At 46.3% G+C, this 22,056-nt stretch overlaps 1 protein-coding gene across 1 annotated transcript in view; it reads right to left on the bottom strand.

The window, feature by feature from the left end:
- Window positions 1–1,327: 1,327 nt before the first annotated feature.
- LOC110000940 (caskin-2) overlaps window positions 1,328–22,056 on the bottom strand; it is a gene marked incomplete in the record, with an annotated part of 54,709 nt that continues 33,980 nt past the window's right edge. The window contains 18 exon segments of the mRNA XM_065965164.1: window positions 1,328–1,916; window positions 2,096–2,369; window positions 3,397–5,103; window positions 5,190–5,328; window positions 5,850–5,951; window positions 6,054–6,164; window positions 6,292–6,389; window positions 7,059–7,122; window positions 7,617–7,753; window positions 11,443–11,517; window positions 11,779–11,952; window positions 12,369–12,486; window positions 13,193–13,287; window positions 14,295–14,403; window positions 15,006–15,114; window positions 16,999–17,129; window positions 18,528–18,623; window positions 21,127–21,272. Of these exon segments, the coding sequence (XP_065821236.1) occupies window positions 1,820–1,916; window positions 2,096–2,369; window positions 3,397–5,103; window positions 5,190–5,328; window positions 5,850–5,951; window positions 6,054–6,164; window positions 6,292–6,389; window positions 7,059–7,122; window positions 7,617–7,753; window positions 11,443–11,517; window positions 11,779–11,952; window positions 12,369–12,486; window positions 13,193–13,287; window positions 14,295–14,403; window positions 15,006–15,114; window positions 16,999–17,129; window positions 18,528–18,623; window positions 21,127–21,272 (3,782 nt within the window).

Raw genomic sequence — 22,056 nt, 5'->3', positions numbered from 1 at the left:
TGGCGGTTTCTTGCAATTGCATCTGTATTAAAGACCTTAATTTAAACTTTAAATTTTAAAAAATTATTTATTATTTACTATTTATTACTTATTTATTTTATAAATTTTAAATTGTTAACAAACTCTTATCTTCTTGTCTGTGTTTTTAATATGACTCATTGGTTATATGATCTTCTATGTGTAGGTCATATGAACAGTTTAATATAATACAGTATTGGTAATAAGTAAGCATCATTTCTGTCTGTCAGGACAAAAAAAAGTGTATGCAGGATTTCTCTTTATGAACTTTATTCTCTGTCAATAAAGATTAAAACATACGAGCAGAGTAACATCTTAGTTATTCAAAGGTTAAACAGATAACAGCGGGAGAAAACAAGATAGAAAACAGAAATATCTCAAATATAGAGAGCGCTCACACACAGACACACACAGAGACACACACACACACACAGGCTCACATGTCATGCTATATGACCAGTTAAACACGCTGCAGGCCGAGCGACGGACAGTAAAGAATAATAAAAGTGTTAAAAACAAACAGGAGGAGGACAGATTGTGAAAATATGGGAGGAGAATCTGTACATAGACTTTGGTTGAGTATCTGCTCCTGTATATACCTCTAGTGTACAATATACATATTTAGATAAGTCTAATTTAAATACTAATGCGGCTAAAATGAATATCAAAAAATAGTCTGTATCTCACACAGAGAGACCCCCCCATCCCCCATCCCCCCCACCCCACCCCTCATCCCCCCCCACCCCACCCCCCATCCCCACCCCCCCCTCCCAGCTGAACGTGCCGCTCTTCCCTTTCTGTCAACAGCGTCCGGACGCGTCTGCTGAAGCTTCATGAACAGTTTGTTAAAAACACAGAAACACGCAGCGTGGAAGACGACACACACGGAGGTTAACGTCACTTTGTATAAAATAGATTTTTTTTTTTTTCTTTAAATATTACAAAGATAACATTTGAAATGTTCAGACACGGTCCAGATTCTTGTCTCCCCTCCAGGAAAATAAAAACCTGCGTTCAAAATCCTGTTTATAAAATCTAATCGTGCGTTACATGTTTTTAGATTCATCTGTGGAATAAACCCGGCTTTATGGGTTTTAGAATTACAACTTATATTTTCTTTTGATTCGACAAAGCTGTTAACCACCTCCCTCCTCTCCAGCTCCAAAACAAATCCAACATGGCTAAAAAACTAAATACAAACAAGCCGTCCAGGAACAAAATGGACAATGTCACCCTCCACTTTTCATAAACAGTTCATCTATTTGAGGAGTGAACTTCAACTCTTCTCTGTTGGTAAAAAGTGAATATATTCTGTACGTTTTTAGCAGGAAACCCAATAAATAAGTTCATCTGAATTTAAAGTAAAAACACCTTTCACAGAGGCTACTAACAGAAATCTGAGGACAAGCTGCCCGACAGGAATAAACGTCAGGAGGTCAAAAAAAAGATCAAACTTCATGTTTCAGTTAGTAAATAAAAAGCCTCACAGCGGGCTGGTCCAACTTTAGTGTCTGTGTTCGGTTCATGTTTGAGCGATTAAAAAAAGAAGTGAATCCCTCCCTCCATCCGTCCACAGGGATTCATCAGTCTGTCATAAACGTGAGAGGAGGAGGTCGCTGAAGACGCACGGGTGGAGATTAAGAGCTGGTGACTTCAGAGTGGAGAGGATCCATCTCTCCGTCAGCCCTCCTTTCTCTCTCTCTCTCTCTCTCTCTCTCTCTCTCTCTCTCTCTCTGTGTCACTTCCTGAGTTTGCGGGTGAATCTTTTTTCTTTGAGAAGTTTGGATTTTATGAAAAGTCTTCACTCCAACATGGCGTCCAGCTGGTCGGCCAGGTCGTCAAACATGTTGCCGATGTCGTCCAGGATGGTCCCTGCAGACTTCACTGAGTGTGAAACACTACGGAGAGAAGAAGAAGAAGAAGAAGAAGAAGAAGAAGAAGAAGAAGAAGAAGAAGAAGAAGAAGAAGAAGAAGAAGAAGAAGAAGAAGAAGAAGAAGAAGAAGAAGAGCGATGATTCATTACAAAACACTCCACAGGATATTCACAGTCTGAATAACACACACGTTCCAGTCTCACCTTTCCGAGTCGTCCTCCCGGTTCAGTTTTTTCTCGACGGCCTTCAGAGCCGCTTCCAGAGACGTGCTGGTCTGATCCAGTCTCTGCTGAACCACCTCGGTCCCCGGAGTGCCCCCTGGACCAGCCATGTACACCTGAGTCCTCGCAGCTGCCAGGGAGGGACTCTGAGGGGCCTGAGGGGACAGCGGTCTGGGGACGTGAGCCGGGGAGGACGGGGAGCTGAAGACCACCGTTTGAACCCCGCTGACGGTCACAGAAGGAGACAAGGGTCCAGCTGGGGGAGGAAACACCAGGAGGTCAAATACCAACAAGTCTGAAATCAACGACCATGAAGTACAAAGTGAAGTCTAGAAGTCTTAAATCTACCCACAAGTCTTCACACACTAATCTTAAGTCTCAACTTTGACAAATCAGGCCCAAAGTCAAGACCCAAAAGTCCAGATTCAGGACCAAAGAGTGGCAACGCTATTCTAACAAGTCCCAGAGTCGAGCCGAGTCCTAATTCTACCCCCCATATCGTCTTGAGTCTAGACCATTAAGATCCAACATCCAAGATCAACAAGTCCAGAGCTAAGACCCACAAATCTTCATCCAAGATGAACAAGTCTCAAATTGAGACCAATAAGGTCAACTTGTGGGTCAGATTTTAAGTCCTGGTGAAGTCCCAGATCAGATCCCAAGTCAGGGACCTAGAGGACTAAAGTCAAGTCCACCTTTAGAGTACACTTTGTCTTTCAGGTCCAGCTGGTACGAGTCATTACCCCCTTTTCAAAGATTCAGAATTTAACTTATGGATTTATTTCTGTGGGCGGGACTTAAAGTCTTTATATGTGATGTTTTGATCCAGCAGATGTCGCCCTTGAGCTCCAGCATGAAACCAAAACAACTCGCGCTGCATTGTTGTGTTAGCATGCTAATGCTAGTGATCTTTATCATGCTGGTATCTTCACACTGCATGTAAATTTACCTGAAATGAGCGTGATCTAGAAACACAGTTAAGCAGTGAGTACAGTATGTTATTCTTCTTTTCTCTAGTCCCTCAATTAAACAACTTTTATACACGAGGGGAGGAGTCAGCCGGCCGTCCTGGCGATGTAAACAAAGTGAAGATAGGACTCTGAAAACTCTGAAAACATCACAGACAGTGGGACTCGGGTGTTACACCCATTGTAGACAGTCATGACTCACAGAGTTATTTTCAGAGGATAAACTTGATTTATATTTAAGTGTGAAAAGTCACATATAAAGCCTTTAAATGTAACACTTGATATGAGCAGATATTTTCTTTGTCAGTATCTCACCGTGTGCTGCCAGGAGACTATGGCGGACCGGTTTCGGGGCGATGGCAGGAGGTTTCGGGGAGATCGGACGTCTGATCGGGGATCCTGTCGCTGGACTCGCCGGCCTCACCAGACGCGCCTCGCTGATCCTCAGATTGACGTCGTCCTGGTTCTGGGACAGAGGCCTGCTGCCGCCGCCGCTGCTCGACCCGGCATCCTCCGCCGCCTCTCTACTCGGGGAACCTCCCGCCTGGTCCTTCTCCTTCGCTTTGTGTCGACGCTTCACCGTGTCGGACTCCTTCAGGTTAAACTCGGGTACTTCCAGGTTCTTGGCGGGTTCTTGTTTCTCCGGAGGCTCCAGCACGGCCTCGGCCCTCGGCGGCCCGGGAGCTTTGGGTCTCTGTTTGATGGTTAAGTTTCCCTCTTCGGCAAATGGGATGCACTCGCTGGAGCTGTTGTGGGGCGATGAAGACCGGTCCAGCCCGCGACCTTTTGGTTCTTCCTCCTCGGTGTCCGACTTCACCCCTCGTTCTGACTCAGCGCCGCCGCCAGTCTGAGAGGGAATACACTCGCTCTGCACCCGCCTCCTCACGCCACCAGACTCTCTCGGTTCCTGACCGGTAGAGCTCAGAGGAGGAGGCGGAGTCTCCTGCTGGACGAGGTCTGGTTTAGATCCAGCAGGGTCCTTCCCCTCTGTCCTCCCTTCTAGAGAGGCTGCAATACTCCGAACGCTCACCGGGCTGTCCGTGACCCCGCCCACAGACGACGTCGTGCTGCTGTCGCTCAGCTCCCCGCTGGTCGTGCTGCTCACCGAGCTCAGCCTTTTCGGCGGCGGAGGAGGGGGACCTTTTTTGCGAGCGCGCACGGCGAACGACTGGCTGCGCCCCACGTTTCCGTTCTTCTCCGGGCTCGACTGCAACCGAGCCAGCTGGCTGCGACCGGGTTTGCGCGTCAAGGTGGCGTACGACGACAGGTTCCCAGAACGGAAAGTCACCTCGTCGTCGTCTTCATCGGGCTCGCCGTCTGACAGAGCGTAGCGGATCTTGCTCTGATTGCGTCTCTTTGGTGGAGTCAGGGTCATGGTGCGGTCGACGAGCTTCTGAGGCGAGTTCAGATCTGTGGATCCACAATGAGAATGCAGGTAGCTGAACCCCTTCAGAGCAGGGGAGCCGTGGGGGGAGGAGTTACAGGACGCAGACAGCTTGGGCTTGGCTGGGATCGCCGGGTACTTAAAGACGGTCGCCGTTCCCAAAGGCACCTGCTTCGGCAACAGCTGCTGCTGCAGAGGCCGCTGATCCCAGCCCTCGGGGTGGTTCCTCTCCTTGGCGGGGCTGCCCTCCAGGTTCTCCTGAGACCAGCAGTGGGGGTTGATGGAAGCCGTGGGAGGCTCCTGGGAGCGCCCGGAGCCCCTGGAGCGGGCGTCGATACTCTCCTGGCTCTGGGACATTCCCACGGCGTTCTTGATGGCCAAGCCTTCGTCGCAGCCGCCGTAGTGACCGGACATGGCGGTCTGCAGCTCGGCGCTCAGCTCGCTGTCCTGGAAGGTCAGCATCTTCGGGGTGTGAGGAGACGAGCATTCGCCCGATGAGTCCGGCGGCTCGATGGTCACCAGGTGGAGGGCTCCCGGGCCTTTGCGGCGCAGCGTTCCCTGTCCTGATTCGGCCTGGAGGATCGCCCTCTGGATGTCACACAGCTTCTTCACCGCCAGCATCAGCTTCTTCTGATGGCCTGGAGGAAACCAGCACACCAAAAGTTAAAAAACACTGCTGGTCTGTACAGAATAGTTAAGATGCTAAGAATAGCAGGATCCTTACCCAGCTTGGTGATGCCGATCTCCTGCAGGTCCTCCCATGTGAGGTCTCTGACGATGCTGATGGAGTCGTAGCCGTTTTCAGAGAGTTGTTTGTGGTACTGCGGCAGACCGATGGCACTGAGCCACTCCCCCAGATCGGACTGTGAGAAAGATCAGATCACTTAGAGCAGGGGTGTCCAAACTTTTTTTCTTGCGGGCCAAAATTGTCGTGTTAGAAACGCTCGCGGGCCACAGGTTTTGTTTTTTAAAATATAGTTGAAACTGATCAGAATCAAAAGGCTCGCTAAAGAAACCCTTTAATAAAAGGAAATCAAATATTTTGATTTCTTCGTTTTACTTTATTTGTTTTTTTTCTCAGAGCCTGTAACGTGGTTCATTTAGCTCAGGTCATTAAATGGTTAAACAGTCCGCTTGTTTGCAAAAACTTTGCATACGTTTTTTTTCAAACACAAAAAATGCCTTTGTTAACATGAAAAAGAAAAATAAGATAATGTGCCGATCTTAATCAATAAAATCTTCTGATTCTTCATTTGAAGTCACGGGCCGCAAAAAATCCCCTCAAGGGCCGCAAATGGCCCTCGGGCCGCACTTTGGACACCCCTGGCTTAGATGAATAGCATCACAAAGTTTGTATTCAGCAGTAAACAGCTGGAAGTCTTACCGGGATGTACTCAGGCAGCCACTCTGGCATGTTCAGGTTGTTGATCTCCAGGGAGACTTTCTTGCGGTGGCCTGGCTTCGTCACTCCGATGGCCGTCAGATCCTGGAAACCCAACAAGAGTACAGAGTGATCAGTGAGTCAAGAAAGTCCAACTACACCTCAAAACACCCAAAGTGTAGTTATCAGAATATGATGTTTATTTACCTCGGGGGTCATCCTGCTGATGGTTGGAACGTCATAACCAGCACTGATGAAGTTCCCAGTATACTGCTCCAGCTGGAACTCCCTCAGCCACTGAAAGATGGCCTCTGCATCCTAAAATACACCAATCCAATACAAACATCACTGAAGCTCTTTATTTCATAGGTGCCTACCAAACAGTAAAAAATAAAAGTATATAAAAAACAAAACACAAAGACAATAGGAAGGGCGCGATCTTCACCTTTCCCTCCAGCAGCTGCTGAGGACGGACAAACTGCTGAGAGAAACTCTGATCTGCAGGTCTCTGCACCGTCACCGTCTGCCTCCGAGGAGTCCCACCTGCAGGGACAATCACAGCACAGCTCAGCAGGCGAAAAGTCAAAACATCTTCAGACATCCTGAAAGATTCTCCTCAAAGGTAAGCTGTTTCCCTTCACTTCAACCCTCAAGGCAACGAGGTGAGGTTACATATAGGGCTCTCATGTTTTATATACTGTGACTGGCAGTCATACTTACGGTGGCTGGGAAGTGCAAAGCACAATTACAGTGTGGAACACTTTTACAAAATTTGAGACAAATTTACATTTTGAAAAAAACGCTTTTACATTTTGTTAAATAAAATTGCAAAACCAAAACAAATTTACAAGATGTGAAACACTTGAACAAGCGCTGAGACAAATTTACAAGTGGCAGAACACTTTTACAAGTCCCCAAACAAATTTACAAACGACAGTTTGACAGAAAGAGAATGTACCAAATGCAGGAAGTGACCCGGAAGTGATTGAGTGAGGGGTCATTTTGTTTGTTTTGGCGGAAATTTTGTTTTTCAAAATGTAAATTTGTCTCACATGTTTCACATTTTGTAATTTTGCATTGCACTTCCCAGCCACCGTACATACTACTGTTGAATGTAGTATGCATTATGCAGTATATAATGCATGCTATGTTGGATAGTAGTATGTAGAAGGAGGTTTCCAAAACAGCCCATGCCACTAAGAATATTATTACCTGCAGGAGGATCAGGCTGACTGCTGACGTCTGAGTGCCCACAATCAACAGCAGAGGGAGCCGGCTGCACAGAAAAAGAAACTCAGAGTCAGTGAGCAGCTTTAAACAGAGGAGCAGAAAACTGACAAGAAATGAGCTCAGTCAAGTTAAACTTTTACCTAATTTTGACTATTTCTGAATACAATTTGACCCGAACCCAAATTGGAATATTTAAAGGAGCAGTATGTAACTCTGGCACCTAGTGTTTAAAATGGGTACTGCAGTCTAAATTCTCCACATTGCACAGAGCTGTCTCCCCCCCTCTCTCTAGAGTCGATGCTCACACAGGTCACCATGTGGTGGACTCTGAAGCTTCAGTGTTTATCCAGCTCTGCATGGGTCTGTAAACCTTTCTGTGTTCTAACCTCTCTCCATTTTTCAAAAGCATCTCCAATATTGATCCTAGTTTGAGCACGTTTCTGCTCGTGGAGCTTATTAGAAACATGCAGAGGCTTTTTAGGTCGGGTACAATCACTTCTGTTGCAGCCAAAGACTTTGTTTATAACCCCAAATAAGTACCTTGTTGGTGTTGTCATGGTGAACAGCGATGTGTTGGATCCCGTTGGGTGTGTTGTTGCTTTCGGTGCTCTGCCCGCTCCCGGCACTCCTTGTGCTGCCAACGCTCCCCGTACTCCCAACGCTGTTCCGATCTCCTGCTGCAAACAAACGATAAAAAAAAAACATTTTAAAATCAGGATGTGGGAGAGGCGAGAGTAATCGGCATCACGCTTTAAGAAGCAGCAGATGCTCTTCGTCAAAACAGCGGGCAGAAAGCCTGCAGATGCAAAGGCCTGAGGTGCTGGCTGGTGACGATGGCGGGCAGGATGCAGGTTTTTCTGGTCTAAAAGCTGTGCTGTGGCAGAGCAGAAGAGCATCCATTAATGAAATCATGAAGCTGGAAGCATCAGGCATTTAGGACAGTGTACGACTAATACTCCTTTCTAGGGTAGAAGGTGCAAAAGCTTTCAAGTTTGGATTCTCGCTGCGACATGAAATCCAGAAGGAATTTAAAACACAGACAAAACAGTAAAAGAAAAAGGCACATGAATATCATAGACAAAACAGAGATAAGATTTACAGCTAAACCTTTTGAGGTAACTTGTGTTTTGAAGGAAAGAGGAATAAATCTGGTTTTGACATAATGGATAGACATCGAATAAATCATGGATATCAAAGATTGTCTGACTGTTTCTAATGAGGCCTTCATCCAGCTTCTTCAGAGGATCCTGAGTCAGCTCGGTAGGACTCACTGAGCTGCCCACTAATCTTCCACCTCGCAGCATTTTCCAGTTGAATAAAGACATAAATGAGTGTCGACCCCCTGTGGTACCAGTGAGGACCACTAGGGATACTGACAGCCAAACGCTCTGAAGCAGTAAAATCATACAAAGTGTTTGGACCCAACACACCGTCAATCTCACTTGTTGTGTTTTTATCTTGTTGTTGTGATGCAAGGCAACAAGGTGTGAGGCAACATTCAGGCCGCTGCTTCATGCCACTTCAGTGATGCAAGCCGATAGAAGGGATGTACGACGACAGGAGATGAAGTCAGACAATGTGGAGATATGTGAAGTTGGGGTGAGGTAGGCATCGACCGAGCTGAGATGACATGAGGCTACATAAAGAGATTTGATGAAGTGCGATGTTATCTGAGAGGACGTCCGATGATGGAGCAGGGTGACAGGAGATAATGTGAGGGGACGGGAGACAACGTGCGGTGATGCAAAATAAAGAGATGTCAGGCTGCATGAGGTGACGTCAGACAATATGAGTCGATTTTAGGGAACTTTGCTAAGTCGAGGTGACATGAGGGAAAAATTAGGCAGAATGTGGTAACGAGTCAGACAAGCTAATGTGCAGTGAAATTAAGTAAGACGGCATGAGGTAACACGAGGCGGCATGAGGTAACACGAAGCGGCATGAGGTAACACGAGGCAGCATGAGGTAACACGAGGCAGCATGAGGTAACACGAGGCAGCATGAGGTAACACGAGGCGTCATGAGGTAACACGAGGAGGCATGAGGTAACACGAGGAGGCATGAGGTAACACGAGGCAGCATGAGGTAACACGAGGAGGCATGAGGTAACACGAGGCAGCATGAGGTAACATGAGGCGGCATGAGGTAACACGAGGCAGCATGAGGTAACACGAGGCGTCATGAGGTAACACGAGGAGGCATGAGGTAACACGAGGAGGCATGAGGTAACACGAGGCGGCATGAGGTAACACGAGGAGGCATGAGGTAACATGAGGCAGCATGAGGTAACACAAGGCGTCATGGGGTAACATGAGGTAACACGAGGCGTCATGAGGTAACACGAGGCAGCATGAGGTAACACGAGGCAGCATGAGGTAACATGAGGTAACACGAGGCGGCATGAGGTAACACGAGGAGGCATGAGGTAACACGAGGCGTCATGAGGTAACATGAGGTAACACGAGGCATCATGAGGTAACACGAGGAGGCATGAAGTAACACGAGGCGGCATGAGGCGGCATGAGGTAACACGAAGCGGCATGAGGTAACATGAGGTAACACGAGGCGGCATGAGGTAACATGAGGCGGCATGAGGCAACACGAGGCGTCATGAGGTAACATGAGGTAACACGAGGCGTCATGAGGTAACATGAGGTAACACGAGGTAACACGAGGCGGCATGAAGAGGCATGAGGTAACATGAGGTAACACGAGGCGTCATGAGGTAACACAAGGCGTCATGAGGTAACACGAGGCGGCATGAGGTAACACGAGGAGGCATGAGGTAACATGAGGCAGCATGAGGTAACACAAGGCGTCATGGGGTAACATGAGGTAACACGAGGCGTCATGAGGTAACACGAGGCAGCATGAGGTAACACGAGGCAGCATGAGGTAACATGAGGTAACACGAGGCGGCATGAGGTAACACGAGGAGGCATGAGGTAACACGAGGCGTCATGAGGTAACATGAGGTAACACGAGGCATCATGAGGTAACACGAGGAGGCATGAAGTAACACGAGGCGGCATGAGGCGGCATGAGGTAACACGAAGCGGCATGAGGTAACATGAGGTAACACGAGGCGGCATGAGGTAACATGAGGCGGCATGAGGCAACACGAGGCGTCATGAGGTAACATGAGGTAACACGAGGCGTCATGAGGTAACATGAGGTAACACGAGGTAACACGAGGCGGCATGAAGAGGCATGAGGTAACATGAGGTAACACGAGGCGTCATGAGGTAACATGAGGTAACACGAGGCGGCATGAGGTAACATGAGGCGTCATGAGGCAACACGAGGCGTCATGAGGTAACATGAGGTAACACGAAGCGGCATGAGGTAACATGAGGTAACACGAAGCGGCATGAGGTAACATGAGGCGTCATGAGGTAACATGAGGTAACACGAGGAGGCATGAGGTAACACGAGGCAGCATGAGGTAACACGAGGCAGCATGAGGTAACACAAGGCGTCATGGGGTAACATGAGGTAACACGAGGCGTCATGAGGTAACACGAGGCAGCATGAGGTAACACGAGGCAGCATGAGGTAACATGAGGTAACACGAGGCGGCATGAGGTAACACGAGGCAGCATGAGGTAACATGAGGTAACACGAGGCGGCATGAGGTAACACGAGGCGTCATGAGGTAACATGAGGTAACACGAGGCATCATGAGGTAACACGAGGAGGCATGAAGTAACACGAGGCGGCATGAGGTAACATGAGGTAACATGAGGTGACATGAGGCGGCATGAGGTAACATGAGGTAACATGAGGTAACATGAGGTAACATGAGGTAACATGAGGTGACATGAGGTAACATGAGGTAACACGAGGCGGCATGAGGTAACACGAAGCGGCATGAGGTAACATGAGGTAACACGAGGCGGCATGAGGTAACACGAGGCGTCATGAGGTAACATGAGGCGGCATGAGGCAACACGAGGCGTCATGAGGTAACATGAGGTAACACGAGGTAACACGAGGCGGCATGATGTTACCTCATGTTACAGTGACGCGACATGAGGGGACTCGAGGTAGCCTGAGATGGCGTGATGCGTCACGATGAGGTCATGAGTGGCGTGAGTCATCATGAAGAGATCTGAGGCGGCATGAGGTAACAAGTGTCCAGTAGGTAGTGTGCAGGGACATGAAGCTGTGCGATAGGACATTAGATCATGTGAAGTGATTAAGGCTATTTTTAGCGACATGAGGCTGTGTCTTTTAGGCATGTGTATTGTGTGACTTGGTGTGTTGGGTCCTGATGCAGAGCCTTGAGCGGGGCAGCGGGGCAGCTTCAGAACAGCCAGGGGGGGGAGAAGCCGATGTTCAGGTGGGGGGGGGGGGGGGCTCTTACCATGACATGAGTCCCTGAGAACCCAGATGTCCTCGAAGGGAAAATCAGACTGAGACAGGCGGCTTGGACACAAACCTATCAGACACAAAGACTCTGAGGGACTGCGATCTGTCGGGGAGGGAGGGGCTAACTGAGGTGTGTTGGAGGACACAGATTAGATTACAAAGACTATCTGTCTGAAGGAAAAACACGTTGGAAGTGATCTTAGAGTTAGGACTCAAAATGCTGGACAAAATCTTCATGCACATTAGAGATGATCCTTCCTGTTGGGGTTAGTGTTAGAAAACAAAGCTGTGGAGGTGCAGCGACCAGGAAGATGGTGAAGAGTGTGTGTACCTGTGTTGGTAGTGAGGCCGTTGGCTAGCGGGAGCACCACATGGGTGGGGGGAGCATACAGAGTGTAGGAGTCATCAGTCTGGGGGGCGGAGCTGAGGCTGGAGGAGAGGGGGGCTCTGGAGTTCAGCTGCTGGCGCTGGGTGGGCAGAGAGGCGTGCCGGGACAGGGTGCCCCCTACAGGGCGAGATGGGTAGGACAACAGGAGCGGGAGGAGGAGGAGGAGGAAGAGGAGGGGGAGGGAGGTTATCAAGCTGATGGTTAGAGGTGGAGGTCAGTCATTATGTGGTGTGGATGGAGAGATGGATGCAGGAGGGAGGAGAGAGGAGGTGGAAGCATGGGATGGTTCTCAAAGCAGGTGCATTAGTTTCCATTATCCGGTATGAACAGAAGGCGGGGGGGCGGAGCTTTAAATCTAAACCACATCCTACATGAGGTGATGAAGATGCTGCTGAAACACTGACCAGCACACTCTTGATTTATTCACGTTCAATCATGTGTAATGACTCTCTCTTTAATGACCGGATGTTTTTCATGGCGTCTGATTTGAAACATCCTCTTTGTAGGGGGGGGGGGGGGGGGGGGGGACTGACCGTTTCGTCTGCTGATGACCTCCACGATGGATGGAGGGAAGAAGCCGACTCGGTCAGTTCCTCTCTGGGTGTCGTGGATGTGGCCCTTCCAGCGTCCGTCCAAGTGCTGCTCCAGAACCTGCAGAAGAAGAAAGAGGAGAGAGTCACTATAGAGGGTGTGCATGTGATGTCACAGGGGGCGGAGTCACTGCACTTTGAGGCAGCGAATGGCAGAAGGATTGAGCTGGTGTCAGCACGCACTCCGTCCCGCTGAGGGACATCAATGCGTCCAGTTTGTCTGACACAAATAAGTAGAAATCAGCTCTCTTATTCTTTTTTTCCTACATGTTTGAACCCTGAGCAGGAAAAAGACAAAAACATGATTTTTTAAAAGCGTTCGGATTTTTCCACCGTTTAAGCCTCATGACTTTCAGAACACACTTGATGTTTAATGCTTTAATACAAGTCCCAACATGAAGCTACAGAGCAGCACCTGCATCTTTTCCTCCAGTTTTACTCACAGGTCTGATTCACTGACGGGAACTCAGAGCTGCATGTGGGGGTGTGTGTGTGTGCGCATGTCTGACTGCGTGTGTGTATGTGTGTGTGCTGTGCTGTGCAGTTCTCTCTCACACTATTGCAACACCGTAAGGCAATGTGAATGCACAGACTGGGAAGCCAATATTACACCATGGCAGAATGTAGAATCATTTCAAAAAAATTCCCAATATGTGACCTTTAAAACTTGTAGTTGTTCAGAGGCTTTTTTTCAGTTTTTAACAAAAAAAGAGGTTTTTTAATACTCATTGGGCTCTGAGAAAACGTCTTGTTTCTGAGCGTCTCACCATGATGACGTCTCCGGCTCGGATGTTGAGAGCGGTGGGATCGTGCAGGTTCCAGTAATCCTTCAGAGCTCGGACCTGCAGAATCCCTGTAGCGTCTGTCGGGGAAAAACATCCAGAGAGAGTTAGAGAAAAGTATGAATCCAAACCTTTTAAGAAAAATGTTTTTATTAAATTGAATGTTTTTTTGTTTATCAAGTAAAACAACCAAACTCAACATTTTAGACATGTATGATCTAAAAATGTCGCCAATAGTTTTCACATCTAATCTTTTAATTAAAATGTATGCATCTAATTAAGACAACCTCAGAGCAGAGAGGGCCTCATGCCTTTCCTGAGATCTTTAGTGGTCCCTCTAGGGGGGCAAAGTCCCCAAATATTAACCGATAAAAAGAATATGCAAACACTGTGTAAATAACTCGATAAAGGGAAGGACAATAAAAGGACAAAGACAGTAGAAAGTTAGTAGAGGTTGTCATCTTCAGAAATAGAATTAATATAAATGTAAATACAGCAGTCGGCCCGGAGAGACCATGCTGTCAGTTTTACAGTAAGTCGCCGTTCATCCAAAAAAGACTTCTCACTGTACGCGGCCCCAAACACGACACATCAATTATTAATGTTTGTACAAGTCACTCATCTGTGCACCAGTAAACACGACGGGAAAGTCTCCATCCATGTTTTAAATCACTTCTTCAACACAACCGCTCATTATTCCCTCAGTGTGTTCCCACAGGAACTTCAAACGGCTGCAGGATTACAGAGCGGAGCGCCTCACACAGAATATATACAGCTCTGTTAAAATTTGAGGCTGAATGTGAGCAGGCTGCTCTTTGAAGCTGTGAGAGCTGGCTGATAAAGAGTTTAGCGTTACATAACCCCCCCAAAAAAAATTTCAACACAGCTGCTGTTTGAATTATGTCAGGTGGAGCTCAATATGTCCTCTGCACGGTGAGAGACCCAGATCCAGAGGGGGGGGGGGCTGAGTGAAGTGAGAAGAGAGGAGGAGGAGAAGAAAAGTTTTTGCTAAAGTCATGACTGAGAGGATCGAGTGCAGTGAGTGTAGTACCTGAGTTAATGTGCTTATTGTCACTCCACCACTGACCTCTAAGCAGCTGTTTGATGTCCCTGCTGGCGTGCGACGTGGTGAACTGGTTGACGATGTCCAGCGCCGTCTGATTGTACGTGTTCCGGATGTTGACGTCCACTCCAGCCTGCAGATGACGACACAGAAGACGATAACGATAAAGAGATTTGTTCTTTGACTATTCTCTCCCCTTTCATGTCGTCTTAAATATGCAGTTTGCCCTCTGGGGGGTTTTTTGGTCGAGGCTTGATCTGATCTTACGTCAGCGTTGAACTGAGAGGGGAAGTGTAGCTGCAGGGGGGGGGGGGGGGATGAACGGAGTGCAGTCGCTGTGGGTTAAACAGAGCAGCTCTCCCAAACACTCTGATTGTAAGAAAGTGAATCAGCAAGTGCAATCGCAAAGAAATGTAACACAGCTATTAATTCATTTTTAAAACATCCTACAAAACATTTCCTCTAGTGCTGCCCTCGACAACAGTCCAACAGTGCACACATACTTAATCCTTCTTTTTAAAGTCATGTTATTTAATCTTAATAATTACTCACATTAGATCCCTGCAAACACATTTACAAACTCCACAAATTGAATCGGAGTAAAGCCTTTAATACAGAAACATGAAGAAGAATCTTTACACTCGACATGTTTCTAAACGAGAGAGAAGAAGAGAGCATGTTGCATTAAAAGACATAAAAAACAAGATGTCAGAATATATTTGAATGTAAACGTACATCCAGCAGCAGCCGGACCACCTCGGTCTTCCCGTACAGAGAAGCTTCATGCAGAGCTGTTCCAGACTTGGTGGTCTTGTTGATGTCGATGCCGGCCTTCAGCAGCAGCCTGGAATAAAAAAAAAACCAGAGACATGAGATCCACCTGTGAGTCCTACGACTTGTGTCATCTAAAGGTGGGCGATAGAAAGAAATTCTCTCTCCGTCTTCTGCCTGCTCCACTTTTCAGAAAATGTGTGCTCAAACAGGCCATTTGGAGATTTTCCCTTCATGACATCACAAAGGGCAGTAGCCCCATCCCCCAGGTGGGTGACACTCCCACAGCTAGGTGTTTGTTCTGCCCTCTGAGTCTGCCTTCTCACCGTACACAATAGGACATGGAGCGAGAAAGCACCAAGTCACCCAAGCCCTTCCAGAGAGGGGGCGTGGTCAGACACAGCTCATTTACATATTTAAAGGTACAGACACAGAAACAGCCTGTTCTGAGCAGGGCTGAAATAGAGGGGTTTATAGACATGATCAAATACAGGATCAGAACAAACAATAGGACATGGAGCGAGAAAGCCAGAGACACCTGAGCCCTTCCAGAGAGGGGGCGTGGTCAGCTAACTACTGCAGCCTAGTTTATTTTGGGGTTTTTTAACAAGTGAAAAACGGACAGACACGCCTTCTAACTCTTTAGGAGTGAATAAGATCTCTGTGGCACAGATACATTTCAGCGTTCAGCACACTGATCTCCCTCTGAGCTCTGTTTGTTATAAAGTATTAAAATGTTACAGAGCGGTGCAGTAAAGCTGCTCGGCTTCATTCGCATTTCTTCCCTCTTTTACGTCAAATTCAGACGAGCTATCAGCAGGCTCATGGGAAGAAGGAAAATATGTACTGGAAGCTCGCCCTGCATTCACACACACATACACATACACACACACACACACACACACACACACACACACACACACACACACACACACACACACACACACACACTCTGAGATATAACAAGGATACGGACTGTAAAACTGGGTCAGAGGGCCGTCGTGGTGTATTTCTGAGCTCTGCAGGATATGTGAGGCATGAAGAAGAGACAGCCTCACACAACCAGAGTCCACGCTCCCACATCCCGATTATTCAAACGTGCCGGCTCTGTGGTCAACCAAACACGCACCACAGAAGCCCCGCCCAATCACTGCACACGGCATCCACTCACCTCTGAGTTTAAATATCTGAAGACTGAAACCTTCACACCTTCATAAAACCATGAGCAGCATTTCAAAATCAGATTTTAGAGCTGGACTGATGTGGAGTTTTTCATGGTTTTTTATGAGGATTTTTTTTTAAACGTCCTAAATAAACAGAAATCCTTTAACTCTTGGTGGACGATTGATTTTTTAAATATACATAATTGAGTCAATTGAGACTTCTACTTCTGCTTTGATGTATTTAGCATAGCGTCAGGTGAGGCAGGCCTCGGAGTCACGCTCTGCTACCATGCCAGTGTTTTTGAAAACAGCTGATCTCATGCAAACCCTCGTCACCTGATGGCCAGCTGATTCGCTTCAAAGCATCCTATTGGCTATTCATACACATGCCGCCTTATTTAAGCTGCTCCAGTCTGTGCAAGCCGCATTTGCAATTAAAATAATTAGCTTTACTTGGATTTAAAAACATATTTTTTGACCCTTGTAAAATGTTTAAAACTGGGAAGTTTAGCTGAGTTAGTAGAACATGCATCTGAACTTTCTCCTCCCAGTTTTCTCCAGACTGTCTTCAGCTGTCACATCAAATAAAAAGCAAAAAAAATAAAAAATGACCAAAGAAGTCTCTTTTGAAATGTCTGAAACATTCAGGAGCTGTGACCTGAATCTGAATCTGTCCGGGATGAACTGACACGGCGTGCACGTCTCGACTTTAGTGAACTTCTTGAGACAGTTGGAGCTCACAAAGAGAGTCAATCTGCTCTTTGAGATATTAGATATTTGTGCTTCTTTCTCACCGTATGATGTCTTTGTGTCCGTTGCGTGCGGCGAGGTGAAGCGGGGTGGTGAAGGCGGAGTCTGTCTGCTCTTTCCTCTCTCCCTCCAACAACGCCACCACCATGTTACTGCTCAGCAGCAGCTGGGCCACCTGAAGAGCGACGAGGAAGAGGAGAGAAAGGAACAAGATGACAACATGTACCGGCCAAAATCTGTGGACACAACTGGGACGGACAAACGGCGTCAGAGCCCCCCCGCAGGTGACGATGAGTTAACACCTCAGAGACCAAAATACCACGAGCGATTCCAGATGTTTGACGCTTCATTGTGTAATAAATTTGTGTTTTTTGGTTGGAGGAAGGGGCGGGACTTAAAAACATCAACGTCTCTACTGAGCAACTTAAACGACATCTTTACAGCAATATGTCAATTGGCGGATTTTGGCTTTACTTTTGTACAACAGGGGGAGGCGGAGACAAGACGTCCATATTTATACACAGTCAATAGCTGTGACATTTGACACACAATTTCCTGAAATCAAGCCAGACACTTTTATGATCTTTATTTATATTTAAGATGAAGTTTTGAAGAGTTTTAAGGAGGAGGTGAAACAGAGGAGAGCGGAATGGAAACAGAGCAGCTGCTGTCGACACACCCTGACATCACTGAGCGGCAGCTGAGACACACACACACACACACACACACACACACACACACACACACACACACACACACACACACACACACACACACACACACACACACACACACACACACACACACACACACACACACTCTAAAGATATCTGGGTGAAGTTTAAATCAGCTGTGGAGGATCAGGCTTCACTTTCATGTCTCATTTAACAAACTCATGAGTCAAAACAAAGACGTCTCCGACCAACTTCATTCTCTCAACTCCTCCACGTTCAACTTCCTGTCACTCTGCTTGAGTTTTTCTATTTTAGATTTAGACTATATTGTAATTATTATTATAATTATTATTATGCTGTATTATGTATTCTTTATGCTTCTTTGCACTTTGGTCGTTTTGAAACATGCTATAGAAATAAAGTGTGTTAAAGACTCTAGTCCAGGTTATTTGAGCGGGAAAATTCTCGACAGGATAAATACTTTGACAGAGCTCTTAAAATGTCCACAGAGTAAAATAAATATCTGACAGATTTCTTGCACAGGCAGCTCGTTTGTGTGTCAGAATGATGAAATATGTCTAAGCCAATAATAAAAATAAAAGCAAACCCTGTTCTGACACGCTGATGGTTTTGTCTTATTGTCTCCATGTTGATCTCTCCAACATGGAGACAATAAGACAAAGATAACCGCCATGTTTACAGACAGAGGTAGAAAAGTAACCGTGGCAACGTAATCAAACCCCTCTATGTGTGTGTGTGTGAGAGTGTGTTTGTCCAGCTGTGACTGTGTGTTGTCAAACCATCACTCTTACAAAAGTTTTCCAGAAGTGAGACTTTACTTTGACTCACGCTGAAACTAACCCTGACCCCGATCACATGACACATTCTTGAACGCTCACCTGGACTCTTCCAAACTCACAGGCCAGGTCCAGAGGAGTCTTCTTGGCCTTGTTGACCAGACAGGGGTTGGACTGATGCTGCAGCAACATCTCAGACTGACACACAAACACAGACACACAATGTTACTTTATGCTTCATGTGGAGTACAAAGAATGATGAGAGCAGAACTTTAACACAGTGATACAGACAAGTTCACAGAAATACACTCTGATGTTTGAGCGGAGCTGCTGAGTATGTTTGATTCTTTTGGTTTACACTTATTTTAGAGACATGCTTCTCACACCAGAGCAGTAGGGGGTTCAGTGCCTTGCTCAAGGGGAGTACTCAGGAAGTGCCCTAGCACCTCTCTAGCTACCACACCAACTTCCATAATTTTGGTCCGCACTGGGACTTGATCCGGCGACCCTCCGGTTCCCAACCCAAGTCCCTACAGACTGAGCTAAATTGCCAAATTGAACTCCTACATAAGCAGCACATTAGAGCAATTAAAATGACAGCTAGAGCAGCTTATATGAACACATATAAACACAAAGAACAAGAAGAATTTACACTGAAAGTCGCAGTTTGCAGCAGGGGGAGATTCTGTGTTTGACCCTTTTATTCAACTCTTTAGTTAGGTTGTTAAAATCTTCGAAAAGTTCAAATCTTCACTATCGAAAAACATCTATTATCTATAACATCTACACAATAAGAAAAGTGGGTTGAAGAGGAATGAATCCATGAAATATTGCAAGTAAACTCCTGCACAATGTCTAATTTTCAAACATTTTTATACATATCCACAGCTTGCAGCTTGTTAACTTCTGTATCAGTGGTATTGAAACAGGTGTCGATATCGTTTTGATTTATACTAGTAAAGTTTTAAAATCTGGTATTGTGACGACTCTTCTTTGCAGACTTCAGTGAGGGGGGGGAAGCAGGAAGGAGCCTGACTCTGAGTGAGTGTTTGCAGACTCCTCACAGATTCAAACACCTGCACTGCAGAGGTGTCGTCAGAGTCTCGGCCCCTCCGAGGATTTAGGGTTGTTATGTGGACTATGAAAGCTGTGTAATATTTCACAATCCTCTCGGCCAACCAGATGATGATGTCATCTGAGACACACAAAGACGGATCTGTGTTATTATCACACACTCTGCAGGGACCCGACAGGACAGATTAGAGAGAATGAAGGAGGTGGTTTCTATTAATCCGGACTAAAGAGAAATATAAACATTAATCTAACGCTCTTAAAAAAAACATGATCATATCAGCACACACATCTCATTAAAGCTCAGACAGTGTTGATTCATTTCTGTAAAAATAAAAACTAATGACACAGTTCAGGTTTGTTTGAGGAGTCAGATGTTCCTGAGTTTTAATCTCAGGAACATCTGCATGTGGAGTATTTTATTTGCTTTTCATTAGTAAAATGAGCATTAAAAAAAATAACTCGCTCAGATGTAAACAAGAAGACTCTGTAAACACCGACAGTCAAAGTCGGACTAAACCGTCTGAGAGTGTTTCTCAGTGGGGGGTCAGAGAGAAAAACACAGACAATTTGGCTCACCTATATTCATCCTAATCCTGACACACTTCAGAGCAGAGTGTGTGTGTGTGTGTGTGTGTGTGTGTGTGTGTGTGTGTGATTACAGCATGAGCCACCCTAAAAATCTGCCCCTCAGGATTAATGTAAAATTAATAAAAAATAAAAAACCTCTGCAGTGTTCATTTCATCACATCTGCTCGGCTGAGACGCACAACAACACACAAAAACAGGGTCACTACTAATTACACACCCCACAAAAACAACACCCCCCCCCCTCCCATCCCCCGCCCTCAAAGAAAATCCACCTCATGATTACCGTCTGAATCCCCTCTAATCCAATCACATCTGTAGTAAAGTGACCACACAGAGAAAAGGCTCCGATCCTTTGTTTGTTAGAAAGCAGAGTTCAACACTACAGCGCCGCCGTCATCACGCCGTTAGACCTTCAAAAACTTTTCACAACTGCTGACAACCTGCTTCATCTTGTCTAAACTGAACAAATAAATGTTGACAACTAACAAGTGCAATCTTGATAATACGCAGGAGTTTGCCTGCAATATTTTTGTGATTGAAAAATGTGTTTCTAAAGGAAGAGTGTGCGTCTTTTTGATCCAGTAGGTGTCGCCCTTGAGCACCAGCATGAAACCAAAACAAACTGCTGTTTAGGCCACGCCTCCTCCATACTGAAGCCTCCGCTCTCCTCCAGCGACACACGTCCAACCCCCCTCTCCACTCATGTTTACACATGAATTTTTGTTGTTTTTTTCTGATTTTGTAACTTTGTTTTTTATTTTTTTATTTGCGGTGATGTTGTTTTTGTGTTTCTTGTCTTCTGTGTGCTCCTGCTGCAAAAACACATTTCCCCTCGTTGGACAATAAAGAACCTGAATCTGACTCTGAAAGAGTTAAGCACAAGTGGCAGAAAAAATCTTCAGGTATGGAAGATGTTTGATTTTCAGTAGTTTCCTATCAAGTCTAAAATTCTGTTTTCATCATAAAACCCCTCGACAATCTGAGCCAAACGTTTATGACAAAAGTATAAATACGATACTTCAGTGTTCTTTGTACTGACCACTTGGAAGTGTCCGTACTGCGCTGCCAGGTGAAGAGGAATGTGTCCGTCCAAAGAGACGCCGTTCACTGAAGCTCCGGAGCGCAGCAGCATCAGGACCGAATCGGCTTTCCCCTGCCAGGCGGCGTAATGCAGCGGGCGCATTCCTGCACGGATCAAACACACACACACACACACACACACACACACACACACACACACACACACACACACACACACACACACACACACACACACACACACACACACACACACACACACACACACACACACACACACACACACACACGCGGGTACATTCACACACTGATTCTGCAATGATGAAAAAGATGCAGCAGGACTTTTAAATCCTCAAATTTCAAATGAAAAACAGTAAAAATCGTTGTTTCTGTTTTTTGTCAGCGGTCTGACAGATGTGTAGATTGTGGCTGCTCACACACCTGTTTCTTTAAACAGGTTAAAGTGGACTATCCTATTTTCTGAGGTCATTGGAGCAGCGGCTTCTCAGCTGGTCTTTAAATGTGTTTAGTTATTTTTTGTCATTTGATCATCGAGTTGCATGACGGACAGAACACGGATATAAGCAGAAGAAGAGGAGCAGTTAAAAACACAAAGAACACTTCAGATGTCTGAGAAAATATGTACATTTAGGGGGATCTGATGGCCTAGCGGTTATGTGGCGCCCTCCATGTACAGAGAGTGTAGTCCTCATCGCAGAGGTTAAAGATTTGAATCTAATGCATGTCATCCCTCGCTTTCTCCTCCTTCCTGTCTCTCAGAAATATATCAGAAATCAGAAACTATTAATACATAGTGCTGAATAAGTAAGTTGAAGACAGTAGGTGTGTGTGTGTGTGTGTGTGTGTGTGTGTGTGTGTGTGTGTGTGTGTGTGTGTGTGTGTGTGTGTGTGTGTGTGTGTGTGACTGACC

Source organism: Labrus bergylta, chromosome 16 (assembly GCF_963930695.1).
Source record: "Labrus bergylta chromosome 16, fLabBer1.1, whole genome shotgun sequence".
Lineage (NCBI taxonomy): Eukaryota > Metazoa > Chordata > Actinopteri > Labriformes > Labridae > Labrus > Labrus bergylta.
The sequence above is the reverse complement of the archived record's forward strand: the minus strand, read 5'-3'. Positions and strand labels throughout refer to the sequence as shown.